This window comes from Channa argus, chromosome 16 (genome assembly GCF_033026475.1).
Source record: "Channa argus isolate prfri chromosome 16, Channa argus male v1.0, whole genome shotgun sequence".
NCBI classification, from domain to species: domain Eukaryota; kingdom Metazoa; phylum Chordata; class Actinopteri; order Anabantiformes; family Channidae; genus Channa; species Channa argus.
In genome coordinates this window covers 6,978,473-7,000,937 of record NC_090212.1, presented here as the reverse complement: position 1 = coordinate 7,000,937, position 22,465 = coordinate 6,978,473, and the positions used below count along the sequence as shown (strand labels likewise).

Below are 22,465 nucleotides of genomic sequence, written 5' to 3'. Positions count from 1 at the left end.
TAGGCAAGGTGGAATATCTCGTTAATTCAATTGAATATAGCAACGTTATATAACAATGTAAAATAGAGAGGTATGAGGACCAAGAAAGCTTTAAAAAGGCATTTAAGGTCAGTCTACACGTTGAATGGTAAATAGCTTGAAACTTTACTGAAGAATAAGGAAGGATTTTCAACTGTGGTGTGTTATGTTCATTGTATGGAAAGCCAGACCACATGGTAATCTCATTACAATTGAACATTTAATTAATATGATGTTCCTGCTTCACCATTCTGCAAGTGATATCCAAGATCACGCATTAGCCAGATATGGTATCCAACATGATAATAAATTTGAACAGTTACACCTTACAAACAGAGAGCACTCAAAGACATCAGCTGATAGGATGATATGATAACGTTTGAAATTGTTGCCACTAAATTAACCTGATTCTAATAGGATTTGAGGTAGATAACATGGAAAATTACAGTTTTCTTTTCAAGGCAGTATACAAAATGGAAGTGCTACAAATTGATTTCTATTTCCCTTCGAGATGCCCTCCCCCCATCAACACATATTCATAATTTGAGATGAGGCGATGTGGCATTAATATTCCTTATCTTATCTTGTCACATCCTGAAATTGTTGGAGAGGATGTGATTAGCTGAACAATAGCATGAGAAATGCACTTTATGAAGGCTATCCGGGTTTTCATGACAAAGACGGTGGAGAGGTGGAGAATGGGCCAGGAAGCAGACACAGTGGCAGTCAACTGCCCTCATTTCTGGATCTTGATTTGTCACAGCAGGCATTTAGAAGAGCCCAGGATTTGGCGATACATGCCCACCGATGTTGGCCATTCACACATGATTAGCATTTTATTATTGTTTCTAGGCTATTTAGGAAGCAGAAAGACAACCCTGGGCCAATGGTGCAAGGAGGGCTCCAAAGCACTGTGTTTTGGACTGGTTAAATGCACCATTAAGCCTTTTAAAATGAGCTCCTCCCGTCAGAGACTAAAAACAAACGTGGCTTTCTGGCTATCAATGGGCACCACTTAGAGGAAACAATGCCCTGTTGAGGCCCACCAGTTTCCTCATCAATGAACATCAAAGATGAATGAGCCCTGGCTGACAGCTTTGTTTTTGACTCTGATACCCACAAAGCCCTGCTCAATATCATCCTGGTCCTGCTCCTCTGGGCTGCCCTAACAGGTGCGACCCCTCTTCTCAATGCACCATTTGACAAGACTACGAATGGGCAGGGGTGGCAGGGGGCTTTGGTTCACATCCGCCTAATCCGTCCTACTATAAAAACACTTTGAAAAACAAACGTTTGTTTGGCCAAAGTCAAAGCCCTGGAGCCTGGGGCTCATCTGTCTGTCTGCCCAGACTTTTGCCCTTTCATTCCTGCCCATTTTTGTCAGAGCATCAACTCTTCCCTGCTCATTTGGAAAAGACATTAAACAAGACCCAAGAGGATCTGATTCCCCGCCATTTCCCACAAGAGCAGTACATACAGTTACAACAGCCAATTGTTTGGATTATGACAACAGTGGCTGAGGAAGAAGAAAGAGGGGAGAAAAAGTCAGACAATCTCAGTGCCTGAAAAATTCCGTAAAGAAAAAACAACTGCCAGCATCAAAAGACATAGATCAAACCTGATTATCATTCAAGCTAGATGGAACACTTTAAGCCCGTTAATTTCTCAGCTCCTCTCTTTCTGCAGTGAGAACTGCGTTTTTCTGCCAGTGATAGGCTCCCACTACTTCATGGAGAGATTAGAGCCCCTCCACTCAGGGATATAGAAAGGCCTTCTGCCTGGCAGAGGGGGGGGGGAGCCAATGTTGAGCATTTTAATCTAGAGTCACAAAGATAAGATGCAATGGCAGATCAATATGTGCTCTATGGTGGCAGCTCCCTGAGAACTTGTCTCTCTGCACTGAAAAGCCTTTACCCTGCCTGCCCCATGGCTTCATTTCTCCACCGACCAGCTATCTGTAGTGACTGTCTCTCGGTGACACCTCACAGCGGGGCATGTTTAACCCCAGACACCACGCAAAACAGAAAGTGAATATCTAAATAGGATCGCCTGTGAAATTTGCCATGATAAATCTCTCTAGGAATCACCCAGTTTGAATATTTGATATCGCATCTGTCCTTGGCTACCTCAGGGGGCGAGGCAGGTATGATAAGGGATATTCAGAGGAATGATTAGATAAAAGAAAGCTAATTCTTTTATGATTGTGGGAGATGCATAGCAATGGTATTTGCACTCTGCCATGTCTGTGTGACTGAAGTAAAGTGTATAGGTAGTATTCAGTATGTCATTTTTACTTAATTTGCTCTCCTTTGCATCACTGCGCCTTTCCATCATTCCAGCATCATCAGACATACTGTCAGTGTTAAGGCTTCATAAAAAAAAAAGATAAAATGAAAATTCTTCGGGGCTTTTCAAATTCTTCACACTAAACTATGAGACACCTTGAACTCCTTTAATTTCCAGCTGGATAAACCACTTCCACAGCATACTATTATATTTTAAGGAGACAAAATTCTCATTTGCAGGCATTCATACATCCGTCGCTAACACACACAAGTGGGTTACGACTTCTCTCTTTCATGTCGGCCCACATCCTTCCGTGTTTACCCCCGTCCTTCACACTACAGCACCCTGCCTCCGATGATGCTTTTGCTATGACTGTGTCCTAAACCGAAACACATCATTAAAGGAGAAAATGAAAAGGATTGTCATGTTTGTTTGTTTTCATCCTGGGCAGCAGTTCAGATACAGCAACTGCTCAGAGCCAAAGTCACTGCAAAACACTGCAATAAAATGGAAAGGGGTGAAGTAAATCTGCATTTGTGAGCACAATACATGTTCTTTAAAAGACAACTGCAGTGCTTTGGGTAAAGGGTGGATGCTGCAGCTTGCTTGTGAGTGTGTGTGTTTGTGTGTGTATGAAATGATTCACACGCTTCTGTGAGTGTTTGTATGCGTGTGTGCCATGTGACAGCAGACCTCGCAGAGGAGGACTAGCAATCACTCCATTCAGTATCTGCTGCCACACAGCTCATATTGTCATTCCCCAGTTTAAAGGAACCTTGAGCGGCTTCAAAGATCTTTTCAAAGCCTTAATCCTAATAGGTCGTGGTTTGTTCTGTCACATCAAAAGGGGGGGAGAGAGGAGGTAGGGGGAATAATGCATCAGGGCTGGCAGAGATTCTTAAGGGCAGAAGATTGGCAGAGGATTTGCAGTGCGGGGAGGACTGAAATCTGAAATATCGGACACAGAATGCCTGCTGTAATAGATATGAAATAGGTCTTCTCAACAGCATGAAAGGCTGACATTTCCAGAAAGTTTGTCATGAGAAGGCCCTTTTATTCCCATTCGTCTATCTGCGTTTGTACTGCCACCTTGTCCATAGTGGGAATTCGCAAGTGTCACTCTAACAAGTTATAGAATAGGATTGCACATTTTTCGTTTTTTTTTTTTACCCACCTCTTCCCTTTTTTATTGAATGTTTAGAATGTTTTGAATTTTCAGTGAGAATTGAGTCAGAGCCATTTTAGAAAACTGGCACTCAAGTAAAAAAATCCACATTCAGCACTTGTTCGCTGACCCTGTGCCATAGCCAACTGAATGAAATGTCAGACTTTAAAATGTTTTTTACCAATTCTATTTCCCTTTCAGTACATTATAAGTATATTTTGAGGCGAGATAAGAAACCTTACTTGATAAACATAAATTGCCCTCAGCGTGAAACGCTTGTGTGACCTGGACGATAAAGTTCAAATCAAGTCTGCCAAAGGATATAGTGGGTGTGAACCGTGCTAGACCATAAGTGTCACTTACGTGTTTACTCCTCACCTCCCCAACACTTTATCAGCTGTGAAGGTGTCTCTCATGTATTTCACCTGATCGACTCAGCAGACAAAGAAATCAGGTCCGTGTTTCAACAGTGCACAAGTGTCCAGCTAATTAGGTGCTCATGGGAAACTGAGCATTGATTTTCTGTCAGTGTATCTGCCCCCAAAAAAGAAACAGTGCTGTTTGTCTTTTTCTAATGATGCACCACATGCCGTTGATAACAGAGATAAAACAAGCCAGGGGTTGTAGCATAAGCAAACCTGGACCTACCATACCCGTGGGAACCCATATATAATGATACCATTTAATTGTATGGTGGGGGAGGGTAAGAAATAGGAGCCTGTGAGTAGTGGGAAGTAAACAAAGTTGGACTGGGATGGAAATGGACTGAGTTGTTGGACAAAAACATATCTTTTTAGCTCTGTAAAGGCGTGAAATCCCTCTTGTGCTTGTTATTTCACACTCCTGTGGCTCTGACTTGGGCCAGCAGTGGCGCGGTAAACAAACAAACACGTGAATTCACGCAAACGACTGACACACACAGACACACACAGTGTGCTGTGGAGAAGGGATTTTGGCAGAGAAGTTACTAATGACCTCACATTTTCAGGATCCTTACACCAAATAATGAATCCCAACATTTCTGCAAGTTATTGCAGTATAGTACATCTCTAGCATAAAAAGAGGTATAATCTATATTTCTAATAACTAAGGATGTCATCTATCCTCCATATATTCTCTCTGAGGTGGAAAATATGGCTTTCGTGATCACACAGAGAACTGTTACGGGTAAATAATGGTTTCAGTATCATGCTGGACAGTGTGCCAGCCACTTGCTGATCCAAATACACACAGGTAGAGCCAGCCTGGGGGACACAGGTCTGTAGACATGGGCATTCAGTCTGCCAGCAAACTAATCAGTGAAAGGGATGAACTCCATGCTTATCAGAAGGGGTCATGGATGTAGGTGGAGGAGGCAGCAGTGGGAGAGCAGGTATGTTTTGCACAGCCACAGCAGGGTGACACAGGCCCTAGAATTGGAAAATTCACAAATCTCAATGTAGGAGGTTGGAAGAGCACAACCCTTAAGAAGGTGAAGGAAGCTTTGCTGCCTACCACCCACACATTACCTGAACATTTCAGAGTATGATGCTAACCCCTTCAGCTTAACTATGATATGTGAATGCTGGGATCACTTCCCTTGCAATGGATATCTGGCAGCCACTGTATTATTGGTAATGGGCATTTGTGGCTCTAAATACAGTATCATGATAAAGAGCAGCGATACTGTGACTGTGAAATGTTAGAGTTTGATGGAGAAATCGCACCAGAATTGTTAAGAAATCCCTTGAATTCCTTGTCTGGTATCATGAGAGCATGCTTAATTATTTCTTTGTGTCTCAAGCACTAGTCTGTGAAAAACAACAATTCATTTCACTAGATAAATGTCTGTCTTTGAAATGCAAGGCCTCAAGACAGTTTCTGTTTAAATTTAAGAAGTTCCTCTTTAAATGTGACAATGTTCTTTTGCCTCTGCACAGTGACGTGCTGCTGAATGGAGGCATTATTTCAGCTCCTTAACTGATCACTGCTGGAAACCATTCTGTATCAGCATTTAAAGGTGCAAGAATGTAATTCAGGAGGTAATTTCAATCTTAACAGAATCCAATTAAAAGCATGGACATTTCAATTAAACGTGCCCCTGGCTGCTCGCTACAGTGTCACACCACAAGTGAAATTGGAATCAGATTACGGGGAGAACCTGAAGAAGTATTTTTCAGCGCAATAATGATCATGCATTCCAGATAGAGACCCCTGTCATGCATACTGCAGAAAAGCAAAAAAAAAAAAGCTATTCTTTGCCAACATTAGTCATTTAATTCTTCTTCCTTATTAATTTCACAGTAGATTACCTGAGAAGATACAAAATGCTGTCAGGGAAGAGTTTTAATTAAGTATGGGGTATGTTGCTATGAGTACCTTATGTGAAACTGCTGCCTTATAATGCTTTTGTTTTAATTACTTCAGAGTGCCCCCTCATTAACCTCTATGGAGATGTGCTCCAAACTACAGCATGCATTACAAACACTAGACTCAGAAATTCCTTATATCCATACACACAACTTCATATTTGTACTGTTATTTAAAACAAAATACGTTGTGAATAATTCAATGCATGAGCACAAGACCTCATTCCTCATTTTGTTCTTAGGGAGATATACAGTTTTTCAGATGTTTTAAATAAAAGAAACAGATGGTTTTGTGCCCCACAACAGCCAACAGGATTTTGTCCTTTGAATTTGTAGAACTGTGAGACAACCTTGGTTCCTAAGGGCACTTTGACGACCCCTGGTGGGACCCACAGTCTCAAATTACAGGCTTTTCAGTGCCATATCTGTAGAACCTGCTGTTTACGAATAGCATTAATGGTGTTAATAGAATAAATCCATCCAATCTGTTGCTACTATCATGGAACACTGGAAATAAAATACAATGAAATTGTTTTATTAATTATATTAGTATAACTTTGATTTTTTTCTCTTTTAAAGAAGCACTCCCTTAAATATTCTAACACAAAAATGGTGCACACCAATATAGATGGTGTTTACAATAAATACATGATAAACATAATGTGGGTGTATTTTATTTCATTGCTCCACAGCTCATCAAGCCGCAGTGAACAGTTTGACTGCCAGAAAATCAGCAGTACGGTGGACCGGAACCTTTTGATCCCTTTCCTCCTGAAGTCTCTGAATGGTCAGATATAGCTTTCAAAAATGCCCAGAGACCAGGCTTCTCTTTGCAAAATGGGAATGGATAACTCTGTCACTGTCCACCCCAACACCTTAATGTGGCTTAACAGGATACATTAGCTTTTAATGGTACTTAATTGTACAAAAGGAAATCCATAACCACATAAGGAGAAAAGTCAAGTATTTCCAAGCTCTTTATAAGAACAATTTAGAGCATACAAGTGCTTTTCAAACCTTGGATTGGAATCAGTTCGACAGCCTGGCTGTGAGAAGGCTGGTGTGCATTTGTAAGGCTATAGTGCCACCATTTGGTCATGAAGAGGCCTTCATGTCCCTGTCAGGGCCTACTGATTGGCAATTTTAGGCCTGTATAAAAAATAATAAATGATACTGGTTTATACTCTGGAAATCCCATTTTGAAACAAATGATCTCATTCAACAATAATGTCACAGTTGGGACGGTAATTGTCTAACCCAACATGAACTATGTTTGAGAAAGCAGGGCAAGGCTCGGCAGCATATTATAAAGATGAATTGTCTTAGCAAACGGTACATTATTTTTAAAATATGAAAAAAGAGCCGGACCCAAAATACTTCCAGGTGCAGTATTAGAGAGGGATGAAAACATCCAGTCCCACTGTTATTGTTGATAGATTATTGTAGGTCCATGCCATCTTAGATAATGAGCAATAACCTGCACTTCAAGAACAGGCGAGGTTTGCCAAGAAGGAATGGTGATTACAATCAATTAGAACTGATGACAAAGCACCAACAATAACCCTGTTTGTGTGAGTGTGTGTGTGTGTGTGTGTGTGTGTGTGTGTGTGTGTGTGTGTGTGTGTGTGTGACACAGAGAGAGAGAGCTTGTGTTTTATTCACTAGACCTTCCAAACTACCCTGTTTTGTGTAATCAACATCTGTTGTGACAGGCATCCTCCTCCTTTCTCAGAATGGCCCACTTCAGATAATGAGTGTCATACCAAACTGCAGGGCAAAGGCTGATTTTACTCCTCTTTTTACTCCTCCTCTTTCGTCTTCGCTCTCCATAGCCTTGTTCCTTCTCCTATTATTCAAGACTTCCTTTGTGAAGAACCTTGAAAAAGAGAGACAAACACTCTCTTAACATTGCCATTGCTCAACATGTGGAAGTGTGAGATGAAATAAACACAAATTCGTTATTAAAGAATTTTGGAACCTTCAGAGCTGACTCCTAACCTAAAGATGTTCAATGCATTTAAATTTCTTTCAGAGTTTACTTATGGAAGAAAAAAAAACATACTCCTTTAAGAGACTTTTCTTAATTAGGTTTCAGTTTATTCCCCTGTTGGCACTGCATTTGTTTTCTCACTTTTATCTTCAGCTATTATTTGTAGGCTGTGCATATGGCATATGAGCTTTATATTCCATAAAACAATATTTCTAACATCAAATGCTTTTTTTAATTGATTCTTATCTCCCTGCCATTGATTTAGGCGCCATCTCCTGGTAGCTTTGTTCATCCCAGAACATTCATGCGTTAGGTCATTCTTACAGTTTTTGACTTAAATTAATAGCCAATATGTCTATTTAATTATTTATAGGAGTACATTATCTGACAATATCTAATCAGAAATTATCTTACATTATTAGATATTGTATTATTAACAAAATTAAGGACAAAGGTGCATATACTAATGCCTTACTTTGGAAAAGTATATTCTATATAATATTGCCATTATATTTTAACTCTGCAGTCTATGCTCTGTCATCAAATGTGTAAATAAAACAATCTTCCCAGCTTAGCCACAAAATTAATTGCCTCCAAAATAAGATAGATAGGTTCAGACAAGCGAAAGTGTGCGCTTGCATGGAATTTCAGTTTATTTGGGTTGATTAAAAGATGCATCCAATTTCTCCCAACGCAGGATTCATCTCATAAACACTTTTTTTTCCAAGATGGTATTTGCAGTCTGCACAATCTAGTGGAACAAATTATTCTGAAAATCCATTAATGACATGAACACATCAAAATGTGTTCAAGCAAAATCCTAACCTTACTTTAACTGCAGGAGAGCTCTTTCATTTAAAAAAATCCTGTGTATTATTATATTAAAGCACTAAAACCTCCAGTTTAAAGTGTCAAGTAGCACCAGCTTGAATGAGTAGTGAAGCTGTTCTGCCTTTAAAAAAAAATCTTTTTAAGTGTCAAAGCAGTGGGATGTGAATATCCAAAAATATAGGCTTCTTTCATCTGGAAGTTAGGTTCCCTGGCTCATTCATAACTTTATTGGTACAATGGGTGCATTTAGTTGTAAGAACAATATTTCACTATGGGCGTGTGACTGAGCAGCCATTAAACATAATAAGATGTAGAGATGCATTTATGTAACATGAGAAACAAAACAAAGTAAAAATGAAACACCTATACAACAGCATATATTTCAGCTAGAACACCTGCATATAATCAAGGCAGACACTTTAAAAGCATGTGTGTAATCAATAGGAATACGACATATAGGCTATGGTAGCACATATGACCCCAAAGCCCTAGAACTGAAACAACGTAATGAAACATAAGCATGGTTTAATTACATCTTCGCTTATTATGCATCTTTAGCGAAAACTGTCATGTTGCTGCCAATGTCTTGATCACAAAAATTATAAATTAAGCTGTACTTTTACATTTATAATAGTGTTTTTTTTTTATTATAAAAATGCCACAATGACATTATCCAATCTGTTGTTAGTTTCAAATATGCAGACAAATGCATCCACTCTACAATACATACACCAAAATAAACAGAACATTCTTCTGTTTGAGTATTTTAAATCATGCATTATAATTTCACAGAAAGCTATAATATCATAATTGTTTGCATTTCATTTTCGTTCACAATATTATTAGCTAAAATAAATTCATGGTTTCATAAATACCTTCTGCTGAAGCTTCTGGAAAACTTGTATTGACAGAAAACTGAATGATGAGAAAAAAAATGGATTCTTCCTTCTCAAATGTGAATATTTGCTTTTATTTTCATATTTAGTGTTCTCTATTTTGATTAAAAGATAATATATATATATATATATATATATATATATATATATATATATATATATATTTTGTATTTGAACTACTGAACAGACTACCTTAAACATTTGAAAATGCCGGTTTGAACTTTGGGAATTTGTGATAGATCTTTTTTACACTGACGTTGAACACAAAAACAGTTAACTTACACATACAGATAATCCAATTTAGGCCTAAACATATGCGGTTTTACGCCTACATTATTAATATTATTTTTCAATATACAACTCATTACCACCACCCTCGTCTCTAGTGCTTTGACCATTTTCAGGCAGCAGAGGGCGCCGGAGGCCATTAGAATTAGAACTCAGCATCCTCTGTTACGCCTAACAACGTGGTCATTGTAAATTCCAATTCTAGACTGAAGCTTAGTGCTAGTCCTCAGTAATAAAATATACTGCTTTAGTCAGGACAGTTTGAAGTTCGTTTTCTAGTCTTACTACAGGCGTGTGACATGAACAAAATGAAACCAGTCCCTCTGCGCATTTCAAAGCATGACTTTGTCTAGAATTTAACTTTAGAATAACACTTTAAAACACGACTCGAAGTGCAAGGTGGACCGGTCATAAACAAGGAGGCGTATTCAAATCATCCGACCGCTCCTCTCTGTCAGACTTTGCTTCCGTGTTTACACACCCACAAAAAAAAAAAAAAAACGGACTCTAGCGGCCGTCGGGTGAATGTTTACCGAGCAAGCATAGAGTGGTGGTGTGCAAAGTGACAGTCACACTGGAGGTTTAGTGGATGGTAAAACACAGGTGATTTCTGCTTCCACGGTTGCATTTTACAGCGGAATGTTCACTCGAAGGGGGCATGGAGACGTCAAGAAATCTACACAGAAAGTTCTGGACCCAAAGAAGGATGTACTGACAAGACTCAAGCACCTTCGGTCACTGTTGGGTGAGTGAAATGTCACCGGGCTTTTGATGCTCCATCCCCGAGGCTCGGCTAACACAGCTAGGTAGCTAACTAGCTGGCATCAGCCGACAGCTAACGTCACACACGGCATCAGGTTTAGCTGGCTGGCTGTCAACTGAGGCGAGTTTACAGGCTATCTGACATGCAGCATAAATTCACACAATGGCAAAGAAACTATAATTTCAAAATGAACCGTCGCCACTCACCACCTGTGCTCACTGATTTTTTTTACCCGGACGTTTTAACATCAGACAAGAGACACCGTCCTAAAGCATGGATGCTAGTTGATGTATGCTAGCTCTTCTTGCAGCTAACTAGCCAGTCAATGCTAACTGATGCTGCCTTGTCAGTGTTGTTGTGTAGAAGCAGATGCCGACCACAACCATTATTGTCATGTATTATTGTGTCACCCTAAATGTCGTAAAACGCAATACTCTGTAGCTCAAAACTGAGTAACACATGTCACCGTTTTTTAGAGGCGATACTATAGCTGGTGTCAGTAAGGTTCTCCTCCAGCTGGTTGCATATTTGATTAGCTATCAAGTTACTCTACTCCTACAGATATGTGATTTAAAAATTAATTTTAAAAATGCAAATGTGCCATACTGGTTACTCCTGTGTGTGTGTGTGTGTGTGTGTGTGTTTAATTGAACAAGGACGTTAAGGATTTATGACAGTATTTATCTCACAAGCTCCTATAGCTGCTCTTCAAACCCTGTCTTCCTTTCCTGTGATAATCAAAAGAAATGAATTTGCTCTGTAGTGGCCTGCGGGTAGATTGTTTTTTATTATACATAATGGAATCTACTTCCAGTCCACTGTCAATGTTTTACTCGTAGGTCAACTGTGTTAATGCTCCAAAGAGTCCATATTGTGGATTTTCTTGTCCCTTGTGAGTCTAAATGATATGTCTACTTTGCCGAACATTTAAAAAAAATGCAGATGGAGATGCCGGTTTGTGTCTACTCAGGTTTTTTGAACCCTAGTGCACACAACTTACAAACAAAACCAATTTAAACAAAACAGTTGAGTGGTTGCAAGTCCATAGGTTAACTTCAGTTGTATTTTAGATATGCAGATATATTTATTTCATTGTTTCTCACTAAAGAAGTCCTAGTCTGTTACCACCAAAATGACCCTTGTCGCAACAGTATAGTATGTTTGCTGTAATACTATTCTTGGCACACAGACAAGAAGGCACATTGGGCAATTGTGGAAAAGAAGAAAGCTGTCAACAGGCTATTGTAAAGTAGGGAGGAAAACTGCAGTGGATTAATTATCACTACAGCATATTGTGTATAAATGTCTATAATATTCATCAGTGTTGGTCTCTTATGCTTAGGTGTTGCTTTTTTACACTAGTGTTTGTGTCTTTTAAACAAGGACCTCTACTAATACTAATAATTTTACTCATCGTATATTTAATGTTACAGAATTTCCAAAATTTATAAATCCAGAATAGCTGAAAAATAGCATCTGTAAATCCTGCAGTGTCATTAGGTGATATTTATATTGTAACGATTATTATAGCTTTATCTCTTTGCTTTATCTATTATCGCTTTATCCCTAATATTGAAAATATTATGGTTCATAGTATAGTATAAATTTATGTATTCCAACCCTTTTGAGATCTAACACTAGATGATTTTGATAACATTTAACTTGTACTCATTAAGACATTAAAGCTATGAAACATCAGTTAAGAGAGATCCACATTAGCTGTAAGAGTCAGTGGAAAGGAAATGTTCAGGTTTGAACAATACATGCTTGCTTGGGTCATATTTTATGTTGTTTTTGCTTTATGATGCAAAAGCTAGATCTTTCGGCTATCATAGCACACCTTCAATGTCAAGACTAATACAACCAAAAGTGGAGGTCAGCACAGAGCTCTGCACTCTCTCTGTTTTTTTTCTTTGCCTCTTGTGCAGTTATAGATAAGGCTGCACTGTTTGTTCAACAGCTGATAGTAGAGCCTACATGTTGATGTCCCTCAGCCTCCCTGATTTCACTCTGCTTTCAGCTACAGAAGGACTTCCTCATGGTGCTGTGGGTTCCTGTGTAGACAGGAAGGAGTGATGAGAGATGGGGAGCTGTGAAGGACAGAGACTTGGGAGAGTAAAGCTGGCCTCATTTTATTTTTTACAGAGTATTTTTGTGAATTTTATTATGAATAATGTTAGCAAGAGAAACTTTAATCCTAAATGAAAAGTTAAATGATCATTGTGAAACATCAGCTTTGCCAGTGTTTCTAAATATTTTCACTATATGACTAATAGTCAGTGACAGCAGAATATTTGCTCAACTTTTTGCCGTGGGTGGTTAGTTTTATAAATGGTCAGTAGCAAATGCAATTATTTCACTTACTTATTAATAAAATATCAAGATAATGATTAATTTTAGGAGTTTAGATAGCTGATTAACTTATAACTCTTCAAATTCATTGTCTTTCAATTATAATATTTTTTTTCCTTATTTTGACACTGCATAAGTTCATACTTATTATTTGTATCTATTACTTTGGAAAACCAGAACCTGATATTTGTTAAGTCAGGTTGTTGAATCTAGTTGAAGTATTGGTAATATTGTGGTTAAAAGGACAATCTGCCATGTGGGCTATTTTCAGAGTGTCCCTGTATTGGTTTTCTGCTCACTGAGCAGATCTGTGGGATAGAGTGTGAAAGGTTCTGCATGTTAATTTGCTGGTCATGCCTGGCTGGAATCTGGCTGAGGTTATAGTTAAAGTAGCCCAGTAAACCACCGGATTACCCAATCCTTGTCTTAGTGGAGGCATAAACAGCCATTTCTGTTTCCTGCTCAAAGTCATCCCCTGCAACATAGCTTGCATTAACTGCAATATTATCTACTAAAATAAGCCAGAAAGTGTTGATCAAAATGCTAGTGTCAGTGTAGGAAATCCTCTCCAAATTTGGCTGTACACAGAGGTCTTTGTCTACAGGAATACTCGTTGGATCACAAAAGGTTTTCTTATTTCACCTGATCCCTTTACAACGAGGCCAGCTGTACACCAGTCAGTGCTGCAGGAGATATCAGTGATCCGATGTCTAACTCAAATATGCTTTGCAGTTTTGAGGACTTAAGCATAGAGTTGAAGGACAGATAATACCACCAAATTAACTGAATTGGGAAAAACTCTTTAAAAAAAAGACTGTTAAAAACTTTTAACTGTCTTTTAACAATTTGAACCTGTTGTAGAGATGCACTGGAATAACAGTAGATGTGTGCAAGTTTTGTGAGTCATAACTGTCATGTATGTTTGTATATGAGTATAAATCTGAGTTTACAGAGGTGATGCTTTTTTAACAAAGATCTTCAGAAGAAAGGGTGTGCAGTGTCATTACACTTTACTTTTCTCCAATTGTTGCTGGAGTCAGGGTCAACTGAGAGCGCCGCTGCAATAAGAAGTGGAGCCGCAGAGAAAACAACGAGCACAACACTGGAAGGGCTCTCGACAAGGTCCTCTGTGTGGCTGAAAGCTTAGATCACTCGACTTCTCCTCCTGCTCTTTTGTAAAACACTCAAGTTAGACTTTGGAATAACTTCAGCCTCTCGTCATCCTTGATCCTGCACTATGTAGACATGATATTAGCATGTTCTTCAGGAGTTGTATACCTAACACAGTAAATAGTCACTTTTTAGGGTCTTGATACATCTAGTATATTTTTTAACACACTAAAATTTGTTGAAGTCTGTATAATATAGGTTTTTGTGTTGCAAAAGACTTCGACAGATTTTGTTTCACAATAAGACGGTAACAATTGTGTGACACTTGCCATGGTGGTGAATGTTGAGTGTTCCCTTCCCAAATCCACCAGCCAGCCAGCCACAAGTTGATTTGAAGATTTGTGGAATTGTGTGGATTAATGAGCTTTTTGACATATTCCTTTGGCTCAAAGTGAAAATAAATCTGTACTGGTTGACTTTTAAACTATGCCATTGGCCAAAATCTAGGACAACGCCGGCTGATAGATAAACAGAGCTTTTGAAACAGAGTTAGGTTTTCTTTCTAAGTACAGGGCAAACAAATCATTATTTAGTTCTTTGTCAGTAACTCTGTTAATAGCTATTTGAGCAGGGTTGTCTGCTGTTGTTAGGCAACAATAGACAGCTATTACCAGGCCTTTATCAGGGGTTCTTATTACTATAACAGCTTCTGTCATAATGGTTCTTGCATTTAGCATCTTAGCACTTTGCTCCATGGCCTTGGATCTGCAGAGATGCACTTAAATTGTAAAACAATATAGGGTACTTAGGTTTTTGATGCAATTGTAAATAGCTTGATAGAATCCTAAATAGGGAATTTCAGATTGATTGTAATAAATGGTGCAGTATAATGCACTAATTTACCAAGACCAAATTCATCACCCAATCCTAAACCATATACAGTATCCCAGTGTTGCCACTGGGGACCAGCGAATTATATCAGACTGCCAATAGCTGTTTACTTGAAATGACAATTTAGGGTTTCCTTATCATATCAAAATCTAAGGCTCAATTTTCTTTCTGATTGATTAGAGGAATGAGCCTCTCTTAGAAACCTTTAGAAAGGAATCTCTCTGCACTGCTGCCAGGCGGTTTTAAAAAAAAAAATCTGGAAGTTTTACAATACATTTTTAGTAATAGAAATACTCAAGAAATTTCAGTAAAACTATTAAATGGTTCTACATAAGGGACAATTGCTTTCCATTATTTAGAGCTTCAGTTGATCTTCACTCTTTGTAAACATGTGTGGCTACCTCAAGCCTTGTGGCAGAGTCAAGATAAGCACTGGCAATATAAAGGAGTCCTGTGCCTCAGTCCCTGGGTCATTAGAATTGCAAACTGTGATATGATGAAACAGAGTGGTTTGCCATTGCACATTATATTTATTACTGGGGATAGATTTCCACCCCCCATAGAGTCTGGTAGGTCTGTGCTAACAGTTTGTACATACCACTCTTCATTTATGCCACATTAATAGCTATTTGTCAGATCATTAACAGGTTTCATCAGTTAACCAGTTTTGCAGGGATGTTGTTATGGGTCATAAGTTAAGGATTACCATGCTATTTGTTTTGCAAAGCTCTAGAAGGCCAGCTGAATAATTTGTTATCAGTTTCCATGCACCATTTTTATTTTTTATTTGTTTTGCTGCAAAACACTTGTTTATATATGTCTAGCTAACATCTGGTTTAAAACTAGTTAATTATAATGTGTTTTTATTAGTAAATGTGTTGTAACCCATGATTTCTAAATATAAACTATTTCACCTATAGGATGTATTATATCTCTACATGTACGTATACAGCTTTGCCACTGTTCCAAGCCTTTTTTTCCTGTCTATAATATTCCTGTCTTTCAAAGTTGTTTTTAACTCCAATTTTAAATATGATGTAAATCACATGGTGTTGAATGAAAGGCTTTTTTCTTTTAGCTGCTGGCATGCTGTAGAGATAGAGATAGGAAAGCCCCAGTGCTTGTGTCCTGTGGTGGATGATATAGCTGCAAGTTTTGCACCGCACTTGAAAAACCAGTTTGTATAGTTACATTGTTTACCTGTCCTGCTTTTATAATAGCCAACCCTATCCCAAGAACAGTGGCTTACTGTGGCAGCAGATTTGGTCAAGATGTGATCTCCAAGGGTATTTACAATGTATGTTGCCTGTCTGAATGCCCAAGCTCTTGCTAATCTCCTGTGGATTCCTAGATGTAAAGCCAAGTAAAATAAACACTTAACTTTGGCTCACAGTATTACCAAATTGCTGTATTACCTGGATAATACCTAAGAATTTGAACCCCAGTGGTGCAATATATTACATTTTGACTTTGGGACTCCATCTCCGAAGTTGGCTGAGAATGACTAAGCTAAGATCCTGTGGGACGTCCAGATACACACTGACATAGACAAACAGAAGAAGGAGACAGTAGTCAAAAATGTAGCAATCCCAAGTGCTAGCAACATCAGGATGGAAGGACGAAAAAAACTGGAGAAATACCAAGGTCTGAAAGAAGCGTTAGGAGAGAGGTGAAAAAAACTAAACTAAAAAAAATATTATATCATATTATATCATATTATAAAGTCTTATATATTATAAAGTCTTTGAGCCAGGCTTCCAGAATAGGTTTAAGGTGGAGGAGCAATCAGGTTACTCTGCCACTGCATGTATATGCATATTTCAAGTGCCCTCGTTACTTAAGTCCACGTAAATCCAGTCACTGTTTGTATATAAAGAAAGCGGTAACATTGTTTTTTCTGGTAGAGCCACCCATGTACGTTGGAGCATAAACTGCATTTAAAGTATGATTCAAATTCAAGTTGTGGTCTATTGTTAATGATCATGTTCACATTGATTTGGTGAGCAACATATTTGAGTGATCATTCATAATGCTACCCTGGAGGAGGAATGGGGACTCATAAAGGACTTTTATGATGTTCAAGTGGTTGGATTAAGGCACCAGAAGAAGGTTGTCAGCTGCTTTTTAAAAAGCCCAACCAGCTGTGTGTTATGGTGCTCAACTCTATCCATAATCTAAAGCTAAAGCTTGATCTATGCTTTTGCATTGAATCTACCCAGAGCCTGTGCCTTAAGCTACACAAATGGACTAAGGCACCAAACTCTGTTGTGCAAGTACAATCAAGCTAACCTCAGACAGAATATGAATCAACCAAGTAAACCTCGGACTGAGTCTGAAGTAACCTGGCAGTTTGGTGATCATTTTTTCTGAAAACACTGCTCAGAAGATAATACATGGCTTGACTAAACCAGTTATTAATATTTTCCTCTTAGTAGTAAAGGTTGTGCACCATCGGCTAGCCCAAGTCCATAACGTCAATATTTTGCAGGCTGAAAGCTTTATGGGCTAAACCACTCTTGAGAAGATGATACTCTTTTTCAGTACTGAGAGAGAAAATGTTGTAAATTGGCTGCAATCAACACACTTATTGGGACATTAGTTTGGCACATTGAGTGCTGAATTATGAGATCTCAAGAAAGTCACAGTTTGGAGCATATTCAGCAATCATAGAAGCAGCTGTTTTTTATTTTTTTTATAAAGGTCTGCTACCTATTGTTGCTGTGTAGACGGCATCATGTGACAGACTTTGTCATCCTTTGCTGGTTACAATAGATTTATGATTAACCCCCTTTAGGGTCAAATATCAACCTCTTGATCTGCCTGTCGGTCACAGTGTGTTATGTGGATCTGATCTGGTGTAGCTTTTCCCCACTTCACTTTTTTTTTTCTCTTTGGGCATTGCTTTTTAAAAACAGATGACAACACATAAAATGCAATATACATAAAAAGAACAATTGTGTCCCTTGTATTCAAAACGATTATAGTCAAGGAACTGTATCAACTTGATACAGATCTTCGATCAGATCTTGATACTGATCTTCGATCAGTGACATAGAAATAGTTTTTTTAAACAACTCATAAATTATTTAAGAGCTGTCGGTTTTATTTTTTTTTGTTGTTTTTAGTTTTTTAGTTTAGTTAGGTTCCCCTAAATGTAATGACAAAAGAACAACAATCAAAAATCTTTGTAAAGATAAAAAGTCTGCATTTTCTTTATCTTTGTCATGATAAACCTTTGTTTATGACAACCATTGAGTAAGGGAAATCAGGGTCAGTGGTTCGATCCCCGGCCCTGGCTATATGTTGAAGTGTCTCTGGGCAAGACACTGAACCCCTAACAGCCCATTCCCATCCCCAGCTGTGCAGTGCGGGTCCCAAGCCCGGTAGAAATTGGGGAGGGTTGCGTCAGGAAGGGCATCCGGCATAAAAACTGTGCCAAATCAACATGCGGACAGTGGTTCGCTGTGGCGACCCTGAACTCACGGTATAAGCCGAAAAGGACAAAAAATAAAAATAAAAAAATAAAGTAAGGGAAATGCCATCCATGGTGCATCCTTCAGCTTCCACATTAGCTGCTATGTGAGTATTTTGTCCCTGTTTTGGCACCCTCCAGGCATCCCTCTGCTGGGCCTTTTAAAGAGTCCTGTGTGTCTGATCAGAGCATACTGCCACAGAAACATATCAGTCTTTATTTGTCCTCTTTTCATTTCTGGCAAGAATGTAATGCACCTGCAGGGTTAGCCAGCCCAGAGCTAATACATATGAGTGTATGTCTGCTGAAAGGCCTGATTAGAATACTTGAGCATGACATTGCATATTAATGATTCAGCTTCAGGTGGAATAAATGACATCTTGTAAGTTGCCCAAAGGATTAACTGTGGTTTGTCAACAATGAATGTGAGTTCCTTTTTTACTTTGTTGTGTGCTAATTATGTTTGAACCGTGAGCTGTGAGTAACGTAGCCTTGCATTTGGTTTTGATTGTATAAATACAGTATACCATACGCCTTAACAGACTGCATGACCTTCATCTGTTTTACTAAGGGATGTCATTATGCAGATACCAGTATCAGACTTTAGGTCTGATCCTGCCTTTGCCTACTTATACTTGCACTACTAAAACTTACGATACTACACCTGATACCACTTTAATCTCTACTCTGCTGTGCTAAAGTCTCAAGATCTAGTTACTAACGGTGAAGTCATCACTGATGAAGATTTTACTGTCCAGCCCATACTAGAAGCAAAACATAAGTACTTGTACTCAGTCTGGGAAAAAGTGGTATCAAGACCTATTTTTTCTAACAATACCAGTATGCTTGCTGCTGTATGCACTCTCTAAATGCTTGCTGGGAATAACGTCAGTTCACAATAGCAAGCAACATCCAGACAGTAATTGTTCAGTGAAGCTTAAAATGATGCTTCTTTACCCATGAGATGGATGGTCAGCTTTTTCCATAGTTACATTATGTGGAGTTTTTGCGCACCAAAGGCAGGCCATAGGATTCTCTAATATTAGTTCAGTCCACCTATTTTCACACCTTGCCCAAGGTGTCACAGTGATGACATGTGATGACTTGTGGAAATTACAGTGAACTGTAATTCACTCCCATTCAACTTTTTGTGTAGATGTGTTTTTATGCCCTTTAAAATATTACATTATATCGCCTAGCTCTGCACCTGATTATTTTCCATCTGGTCCTCTGACATGAGGGTGGAACATCTGCCCTTCGCTGACAGTTAACAGGAAACATATCACAATAGAAGGCAGTGTCATCCAACCCAAACCAGCCATGGCTGGTCTGTTTGGTATGTGTTTATTAATTGCACTGTAGAAGATTGCAGGTCTCTGCATCATTAATTTGTCATTGTCAGTAGTATCGAGACCGTTGTTCACACAATATTTAGTCAGTTAGATGAGGCTGACTTAATAATACCCTTGCAGTATAGTCAGCTTACTGTAGTTTAGAGAGCAGTGTATATGGCCTCACTCAATAAGAAACAAAAGATAGCATTTGGCTCCTGATATGCGTATGTTATTGAACTTGGCTGTGCTTTCTATCGCCCCTCCATTCCTTTTCTTTTCCCTTTTGTTAGTTCTTCAGCACTCTTCCTTCTACTAGAAGTGCCATTATGTTTGAATCAGATCATTGATTGTTGGCTTTAACTGTGCTTCTTCAAATAGCCATTCAGCTTCGTTCAGCACTATTAGGGCACAGGGTTTCCTCCCACCATAACAGCCCTGTATGATTCAATCTCTCTACATCTGCTGTTCATCCAACAGTGTTTTCCTGTTTTTGACAGGGGAGTTTTGCAGGAGTAGGGGTTTCAGCTTTAGGACACTATTATCTTGTTGGAGTCAGGGGGATCGTTATAACATCCCCCGCATTCTGAGGTCCTGGAGAGCAGGTTCTCTCTCTTTTGGACCACATGTTGTCACCTGAGAAGTCAGTGAAACCTAACAACACTTAAAATGCTGACAACCATTGTACAGCTTCATCCTGTTAGCCATGTACGTCCTTTACAAAAACAAAGTCCTAAATCAGAGATCATAAAAAAAGAAAACCTCCACTTAGCCTGTAAATCATTAATAACATAGATATGACACTGACACATGAAACTGACAAACTATGTAGAATTGTTATGAATAACTCTCTGCTTTATGAGGTTTTCCATAGCCAGCCAAACAGTGTATCTTTAACCGCTTTAAATCACAGAGCTCAACTATCTTTGAACTTTACTATTTTGAGGTTGATCAGAATCTTGTCAACCTTTTCTAAAAGGGTTAGTGTCCAGCTCAGGTTCTTGCTTGCTCTCAGAAGTCCCATGCTCCTTTATTTTTATACAAATTCCTTTTCTCCCCTTAAGGCCTTTCATACCATCTTTCTCCAGTGACTGATTATGGGTATTTTAGCAGATGGGAACACTAAGTCTGAAGGCTGGAGAGCAGAGGATGACAGGCACTTATGGAACGGTGACCTGTATCATGACTTATTAAATTCACCCACCTCCTCTTAAATAGGAGTTAATTATTACAAAATGTCCTGTCCTTTCTTTGTTACTCTTTTGTATACACCGATCAGCTAAAACATTAACAATACCTTGTGGTTTTAATATAAAAATATTTAAAACTTAAAAAAAAAAACATTTATGAACTAATAAATTAAATATCAGCATGGGTTTACCATCTGTCTGCAAAAAGGTGTTTAAATTCACTTCCACCTCTACCAACAGTGATTTTTAACCCTAATTGTTTATTAACTAATGTACATGTTTTGCCGTAATTGCAATAATCAGTATTATTTAAAATGCAATGTTTTCTTAGTATACTCCTACTTTTGCACTTTAAGAAAATGTAAACAATCTACTTCTTATAAATACTTGAGTAAAAGACTTGAAGTGATACTTGTAGTGGAAAATTCTTTCAGGGTGCTACTTGCACTTGTAATTGTGCTGTAAGTTTGTGTACTTCTGCCATCTTTGCAAAGTGTATCACGCTTTGCTGGGTATGGTGCTGTGTAGCTGTGGACTGCTAAGAGTGGCCATGCTGACCTTTCCTCTATTACATTATTAGGACCACCAGTGTTAAGGACATTTAACTTTTTCTGCTTCAGCCACTGTCTGGTCAATCAATATTTTCACGTTGAAAGGTAAACCTTAGGGTAGCAAGTTCTCCTCAAGAATTGGCAGTAATTTACTGTTTCCATTTTCCTGTTTTATTCCACAGTCGATGCTAAAGGGCAACATCCTGACAGCAGGATGCTGATGGTTGGTTGTTCTTTGGATGGTGACTTTTATTGTCTTTGCACAAGTCCAAAGAGTTCAGTTTTGGTATTAGCTGACCATAACAGCTTTTTCCATTTAGCCCCAGAATCTTCCAGGTGTTCTTTGGCAAAGCTCAAATGACACTTAATGTTCCTTGGAGTGGACTTTTGTGGACACACACACACACACACACGCTATATATAGTTTTGTTTTGGTACAGCAGAGCAGTTAATTATTATAGCTGTTTATAGGAGAAACCAATATATTCCTTTTTTTTTTCTTAATAACTAAATACAATATACAGTGACTGGTTCATACCTGTGAATTGCATATTTTCAGCCAAGAACTAGTCAGAGAACAGCCACAACAGTTTTACCTCACTTCTCACAAGTAGACACCATCCACATTCTCTAGTGTTGGCAGTTCAACACCAGACTGGGGTATTACTGTATGCCCATTTCTGTGGCTATGAGAATAAACCAATGCATGGACAATCATTATTCCCATTAATAAAGTTTTCCTGATGGGCCACACTCACCTGTTGATTTTTGGTTTTAAATTTGAATTTAGAAGATGGCCTAATGCCAGAAGCAAGGGACATTTAATGTAGTGATGCCTTAAGTGAGAGGAGAACTTTGAAAATTATCTATGTGCAAGTCACAATGGAAAAAAATTTAAAAATATAGGGAAATGCCTCCTACGTTTTTAATTTAGGAATTGGCGTAGCTGTCAGTTTTGGAACAGATTTTATGTTTATAATTAT

At 38.5% G+C, this 22,465-nt stretch overlaps 1 protein-coding gene across 8 annotated transcripts in view; it reads left to right on the top strand.

Annotated features, from left to right (window-relative positions):
* The first annotated feature begins 10,329 nt into the window (after positions 1-10,329).
* ralgapa2 (Ral GTPase activating protein catalytic subunit alpha 2) overlaps positions 10,330-22,465 on the top strand; it is an 87,644-nt gene continuing 75,508 nt past the window's right edge. For 5 of the 8 annotated variants that reach the window (XM_067480053.1, XM_067480050.1, XM_067480055.1 and 2 more), the window contains exon 1: positions 10,330-10,567. In XM_067480053.1, the coding sequence (XP_067336154.1) occupies positions 10,462-10,567 (106 nt within the window). In that variant the 5' untranslated portion in view covers positions 10,330-10,461. The remainder of the gene's footprint in view (positions 10,568-22,465) is intronic. The other 3 variants (XM_067480051.1, XM_067480049.1, XM_067480047.1) reach the window with 1 other exon arrangement.